Source organism: Mandrillus leucophaeus, unplaced genomic scaffold, assembly GCF_000951045.1.
Source record: "Mandrillus leucophaeus isolate KB7577 unplaced genomic scaffold, Mleu.le_1.0 Scaffold9, whole genome shotgun sequence".
Lineage (NCBI taxonomy): Eukaryota > Metazoa > Chordata > Mammalia > Primates > Cercopithecidae > Mandrillus > Mandrillus leucophaeus.
The window spans coordinates 9,641,531-9,648,657 of NW_012109807.1; the positions used below are offsets into that span (position 1 = coordinate 9,641,531).

The 7,127-nt window shown below is 45.8% G+C and overlaps 1 protein-coding gene across 1 annotated transcript in view; it reads left to right on the forward strand.

Moving 5' to 3' along the window:
• STARD7 (StAR-related lipid transfer (START) domain containing 7) overlaps positions 1 to 5,948 on the forward strand; it is a 9,131-nt gene extending 3,183 nt beyond the window's left edge. The window contains exons 5-7 of the mRNA XM_011969653.1: positions 125 to 224; positions 2,717 to 2,801; positions 3,908 to 5,948. Of these exons, the coding sequence (XP_011825043.1) occupies positions 125 to 224; positions 2,717 to 2,801; positions 3,908 to 4,092 (370 nt within the window). The 3' untranslated portion in view covers positions 4,093 to 5,948. The remainder of the gene's footprint in view (positions 1 to 124; positions 225 to 2,716; positions 2,802 to 3,907) is intronic.
• Positions 5,949 to 7,127: the final 1,179 nt, after the last annotated feature.

Sequence of the window (7,127 nt, forward strand, 5' to 3'; positions counted from 1 at the left end):
AAAAAAAAAAAAAAAAAAAAAAAAAATCAGAGCCAGCTTTTTAGGCCTTCCCCTTAACTCAACTCCCCTGTTGTTTTATATATAGACATTACTAAGAGTTTGCTTCTCCTTTCCTCCTTACCAGTGCTGTGGAGCATCCGAGTGTGCCAGAGTCTCCAGAATTCGTCAGGGTCAGATCATATGAGTCCCAAATGGTTATCCGTCCCCACAAGTCATTTGATGAGGTGAGTTTTACCTCATCCCAGAAATAATATGTCATGGCTGTGGAATATTCTCAAGGGATGTCTTATCTGAACTAGGGAGGAGGGGGTGTGGCCCAGGAGCAGTTCTCAGGGGAGTCTGATGCTACTGGTCTGGGAACCATTTTTTGGGAACGCCCGATGTAGGTGATGTACCTGGAAGATCCCCAAGGACAAGGTAGTGGCAATCCATTGGTTCCCTCGTATCTGAGAGACAGTTAAAATAATCATAACCACTGACGCGTTAGCCTGTATCAGCAGCATTCTTCAGGAACTAGAGTGAGTACCTTCTGTCAGCATTTCACCACAGTGGGCGGAGCACTGGATGGAAACTTCTCTGGATTTCTGCTTCCTTGCCAGAGAAATGGGAAGGTTGGATTCTGCTGTGTGCCTTCTTTAAAATTCTGTGACTTTGGCCGGGCGCTGTGGCTCAAGCCTGTAATCCCAGCACTTTGGGAGGCCGAGACGGGCGGATCACGAGGTCAGGAGATCGAGACCATCCTGGCTGACATGGTGAAACCCCGTCTCTACTAAAAAATACAGAAAACTAGCCGGGCGAGGTGGCGGGCGCCTGTAGTCCCAGCTACTTGGGAGGCTGAGGCAGGAGAATGGCGTGAACCCGGGAGGCGGAGCTTGCAGTGAGCTGAGATCCGGCCACTGCACTCCAGCCTGGGCGACAGAGCGAGACTCCGTCTCAAAAAAAAAAAAAAAAAAAAAAAATTCTGTGACTTTATTTGAAAAGAGTACTTATTTCAGCCTAATGATGTGTTTTGTGTTTATTTTTGATCTTTTTAGACTAAATCTCCATTGAGAGTATAGATATTGATGCTAGTAGCTTCTGGTTTTAGTTCCACTTTACTTTATAATGACTTTGTTTTTCCCTATTGCTTGTGTTTGATTTAGAGCTATATAGACTGTGTTCTTTAGTGTAGTTTTCTTATTCTCATCAAGTTGTTTTATTTATACTCAAGGACTTGAGTTGGTCCTTGTAAAAAAAAAAAAAAATGGGGACGACAGAGGAAAGCAGGAAGGGCACTGGGATTAGAAGACATGATTCAAGCAAAAACAAAGATAGGAATGAGCCAGGTATGCACTCAGAGACTCACATGCTTGGAAAGGAAGGTAGAAGTTAGGGAGAAGTATAAATTGCGTTGACTGTGTACTGAGGGTACTCAAAAACCACGTAGCTGCGTTTGGATTTGCCAAATGGGAATTAGATCTTTGAGCCAAGGTAGGGGGTTTTTATCATGGAAAATTTGAAATACATACAAAAGATACAGAAGTAGAAGAGTATAATGAACCCTATGTATCCGTCTCCAGCTCCAGTTATCAACTCATGGCCCAAATGGTTTTATCTCAGCCTGTAATATCAGCTACTCGGGAGGCCGAGGCAGGAGAATCGCTTGAACCCGGGAGGTGGAGGTTGTGGTGAGCCGAGATTGCGCCGTTGCACTCCAGCCTGGGCAACAAGAGCGAAACTCCATCTCAAAAAAAAAAAAGATAAAAAAGGTCTTGCTCTGTCACCCAGGCTGAAGTGCAGTGGCTCAATCTGTGCTCACTGCAACCTCATCTGTGTTCAGTGCAGCCTCTGCCTCCCGGTTCAAACAATTCTCCTGCCTCAGACTCCCAAGTAACTGGGATTACAGGCGCGTACCACCACACCCAGCTAATTTTTTTTAACTTTTAGTAGAGATGGGATTTCACTGTGCTGGCCAGGCTGGTCTCGAACTCCAGTCCTCAAGTAATCTGCCTGCCTTGGGCTCCCAAAGTGCTGGGATGATAAGGCATGAGCCACCATGCCCAGCCAACACCCAATTTTTTTTTTTTTTTGAGACGGAGTCTCGCTCTGTTGCCCAGGCTGGAGTGCAGTGGCTTGATCTTGGCTCACTGCAACCTCTGCCTCCTAGGTTCAAGCAATTCTTGTGCCTCAGCCTCCCGAGTAGCTGGGACTACAGGTGTGTACCACTGTGGCGGGCTACTTTTTGTTTTTTTGGTAGAGACGGGGTTTCACCATGTTGGCCAGGCTTGTCTTGAACTCTTGACCTCAGGTGATCCGCCGGCCTCGGCCTCCCAGAGTGCTGGGATTATAGGCGTGAGCCACCATGCCCAGCCTAACACGCAAAGTTTTTCTTGGGAGCTGGTCACTTAGTGCTGTCTGCTTAGCACATACCAGAATTCCAAACCCCTAAAAGCAAAGCCTGTGTTCAGCATAAACCACGTTGTTAGCGTAGTCTACGCACAGGGAGCCACCCTTATCAGCTGACTGTTGAGTGGGAGTCGAGTTGGCCCAGGGTCAACATTGCAAGGAGGCCTTTCTGTGGATAGTCTCTCAGGCCTTCAGTGTTAACTGCACAGGGTGAAAAAAGAAAATGACACCGCCTGCTCCAGAATCAGATCATAGTTACTCTGTGGTACTGGATATGGAGGTCGTGGTGGGTGATTCAGGGATCTTCATTTTTGCTGTTTTTCTTTTCCAGAATGGCTTTGACTACTTACTGACATACAGTGACAATCCCCAAACGGTGTTTCCTCGCTACTGTGTTAGTTGGATGGTTTCCAGTGGTAAGTAAGGGCAAGTATACAGGGCCTGGAAGCTGAGTTGAGCATTTTGTTTTTCTCTATTTCCTATTGGGGAAATAAAACGTCTCTTCTGGTTCCTTTTTTTAAAATTTTTCCCCTGAGACAGTCTCACTGTCACCTAGGCTGGAGTGCAGCAGCATGATCTCGGGTCACTGCAACCTCCTCCTCCCAGGTTCAAGCGATTCTCCTGCCTCGGGCTCCTCAGTAGCTGGGATTACAGGTGCCCCAACCACGCCTGGCTAATTTTTGTATTTTTAGTAGAGGGAGGGTTTCATCATGTTGGCCAAGCTGGTCTCGAACCCCTGACCTCAAGTGATCCACCCACCTCAGCCTCCCAAAGTGCTGGGATTACAGGCGTGAGCCACCGCGCGCGCAACCCTTTTCTGGTTCATTCTTGAATTACTATGAAGATACCAGAGACTCCAGGTGGGGATTGAAGGGATGAGAATTACAGCGTCCCAGAAAGGAACTTGTATCCAGAGGAGAGCTTTAAAAACATTTGCTTCAATGCCTTAAATATGGACTGTGTAGATTGACATATTTGTATTTGCTTCTTGAATAGTTGAAGGCCGTAAGATCTGACATAGAAAATATGGTGATTATAGGGCAGTCACCTGGGGAAAGGGGCGTTTGTCTTAACAAAGTTACACATCATGGCTGTAACTGCAGCTTTGCCTTCCACCTTCTTGTTGGAGAAAGCACCCTTGTGATTTTCTTTCTTCTGGTTCTCTATAGGCAGCTCCTTACATGCTTCAGGGGCAGAATAGAGAGAAGATTAGGTATTTCTGTTTGACATTTATCTCAATAAAATTGGCAGGTATTTCAGCCATGCCACTGATGAGTGATATTTAGATTAAAAGATCCTTTTTGGGACGTAAGTGGGCTGATTAGTACCCCCTTTCAAAGAAGGAGCAAAGATCATGGTTTGGGAACACATTCTGGGAGGCAGCTGTTCAACAGGCTATCAATCAGGTTGTGATCTTTATAAGGAAGAACTAGTTCCCTACCATCAAATAAATAGGATCTTCTAATTTGGAGCCTACTGTTGGTTTGTGTGTCAGCTTAACCTGATTCTCGTTTCCTGACAGGCATGCCAGATTTCCTGGAGAAGCTGCACATGGCCACTCTGAAAGCCAAGAATATGGAGATTAAAGTAAAGGACTACATCTCGGCTAAACCTCTGGAAATGAGTAGTGAAGCCAAGGCCACCAGCCAGTCCTCTGAGCGAAAGAACGAGGGCAGCTGTGGCCCTGCTCAGATTGAGTATGCCTGACAGGCTTTGGGATAAGAAGGGACAGGTGCTTCTAGCCCTGTCTCAGTCCTTTATCACTCTGCTCCAGAAAGGGGACATGCCACATGTATTAGAAGGCGTCTGCTGTAACTTCAGTGCAAGAAAATTCAATAACTGATATCCCATTTCATTCAGAGCCCTTATTGCTCTTATCAAAACAGAAGAAGGCTACATTTGTGGGAGTGTTGTCATATTCTCAGGCCAACTCTTTTGAAATTCGGTGTCTCATTGAGCTAATCTGGAACAAACCGCTAACCTCAGGCCAGAAGGGGATGACCTCCATTTGCTTCTCTGAGTAGTTTCCTCTGCTGACATTCCAAATCCCACCATCGATTGTGCAGCGCTTTGGATTTCCTTCAGTTCTCCAGGTCCACCTGGAAAGTGTAGTTGGCCGGTTGAGTCTCTCAGATGAGGGGCCACTGGGAGTGCTCTTGGTAACAATCATGTTGTGAATAGATGTGAACGATACTTGGTTGTGTTAAGTGCCTTGTCCGCACCTTGCTTTTATCTCTAGGGACATGAAGTTATTATTAATTTTTTTTTTGTTTTAAGTAGAGATGGAGTTTCACTCTGTTTCCCAGGCTGGTCTTGAACTCCTAGGCCATACCTGGCCAGGGACATGAAATTTGTACCAAGAAATTTCCCTCCCTGCCTGCACAATAGCACCCATTGATTCACCTTATCCAGAGCAAGTTTCCTTTGAATTGGCCAGTTCTTCTGTATTCATTGGATCATTGCCTCCTTCCTAACCTTCCCCACTTACCAAGAACACTGGGAGACTAATCCTTTTACATAGTAGCTTTTTGATGCTCAAAACATCACATTTAAATTTAGTTTAAAAATTTTTTAACTTTTTTGTCAAACAGAAGCAGTTGAGGAATTGAGGATTCTACCTTAGTCCCATTGTATAGAAAACACGAATTTGATTCAGGTATTATTTTTCACATTTCAGGTTTGACTTGTTCTTTTCAGAAGGCTAAAGGCAGAGGAATGGGGGCTGGGCCACTCCCTTGGAGCTCGCAGATCTATAGACAAGCTGTGTGAATGCATAGATGTAATCTTGCCACAGATACTAATACAGTGGAGATTTGGTTTATGTTACCATTATGTTCCTCTAAAAAGTTTTTCTCTCTCTCTTCAGAGCCAAAATAAAAGTGAACTACACTGTTCAGATAAGGTCACAGTCCAATGCTGCAGTTTTACCGAGCTGGTTTCGCTGATGGTCATGCTGCAATTTGTTAGGATAATAGGGATCAAGTTTTAAATCCTCCTCCCTCCCTTTTTTCTGGAGTCTTGATGGCCAGAGTTGGTTTTTTTTTTTTTTTCCCCCCTGCTTGCTACTGTTTTGTGGTGGTGAAAAGTGATTTAAACCTGAGACTAACTTAAACGCTTCCTTGACCTTCTTGTTGACTGTTCATTTTTGTGCCAAGGAAGCAGCTGCCCCAGTGTGTGTCTTGCCTTCTCCGCTCATTGCTGGAAGAGAAGAGAAATGCATCGAGTTCCAGCTGCTTTTCATTCATTACTTCTGTCTTTTCCCCAGGACCTGACTAGCCAGGGCAGAGTGCCTGGGTTGTGTCCAAACTTAGCACCTGCAATTGTTGGGATGTGGATGGATGTGTGCATAAGAGAGAGAGAGAATGTGTGTGTGTGTCCATCCGTGTGTGTGCACACATGCACAGGTGCAAAGGAGTTGCGGTTGCTCCATGTTCTGACTTACGGCAATTTGATTCTGCACTTGGGGTCTGTACAGTTACTCATGTCATTGTAATGATTTCACTCCTAACTGTGACATTTTTATCAAATGTGTGAATAAATAATACATAAAGATTGGTACAAAAGGGTTTGTCTTTGGACAAATGGTGGAAAAATCTTGAATATTGGACTTATTTCTTTCTGATCACAAAGTCGAAAAGAATTTTTACTCTTGAGACTTGGGAGGTGGAAGTGGCAGGGCTTGTTCGTTCTTGGTAGATAGTGGCTGACACAGTTTGCCTAGACCATGAGCCCTTTCCAGGTGACCTGCCTGGCAACTGAAAATAAACCACCTATATCCACTTCCTTAGCTTGATACACTGATCCATATCCTTTCCCTTTAAAGAAGGATCAGTTTGGAGGGAGCAGTGCTAGAGCTTCGCGGGTGGTAGAAATCGGGACAGAAGCAGGCCTGCGGTCTAGGGTTGAGGAGAGGGCCAAGTCAGCGCCCTTGGCAGGGGCAGTTCTGCTAGCATGCTCTGAGCGTAACGTGGATTTATGTGGAATTTTGCCTGTGGGAAGCACTAGGCGAACACAGAAGCACCGCAGTTGAACTGAGCTGCATAGGAACACGTGGCACACGTCCCTGTGTGGTGTACCCCCATCTGATTCCAGAGAACCGCGCGCCTCATCTCATGGTTGCCGGCTGAAGCCCTTCCATTGGCCATCCTGGCTCTGCCTCACACTCTGCTCTTTATTCTCCTCTTTCAACCTCATTTGTATTTTACCTCTAATTTTTTTTTTTCTTCTTCTTCTTTGAGACAGGAGTCTCACTCTCGCCCAGGCTGGAGTCCAGTGACGGGACCTTGGCTCACTGCAACCTCTACCTCCTGGGTTCAAGCAGTTCTCCTGTCTCAGCCTCCCCAGTATCTGGGTGTGTGCCACCAAGCCTGGCTAATTTTTGGATTTTTAGTAGAGATGGGCTCTCACCATGTTAGCCAGGCTGGTGTCATACTCCTGACCTTAAGTGATCCGCCTGCCTCAGCCTCCCGAAGTGCTGGGATTATAGGCATGAACCTCGCGCCCAACCTCATCTTTTTTCATTTTCTCTGTCTTTTCTCTCACTTTGTCTTCTGTTCTCTTCCTCTTCACACAGGGTGGTAGGTGTGGGAGCTGGGTGGGCTGTCCAGTGGGTTTCTGCCTGCAGAGTGCAGGTCAAGGTAGACTGCTTTATTTCTTAACCATTGACATATATGAAACTGCTACCTTTTTATGTGTCACAAAGATTTTGAGTGTTGAACACCTAAACCCATTTTTCTATAGGC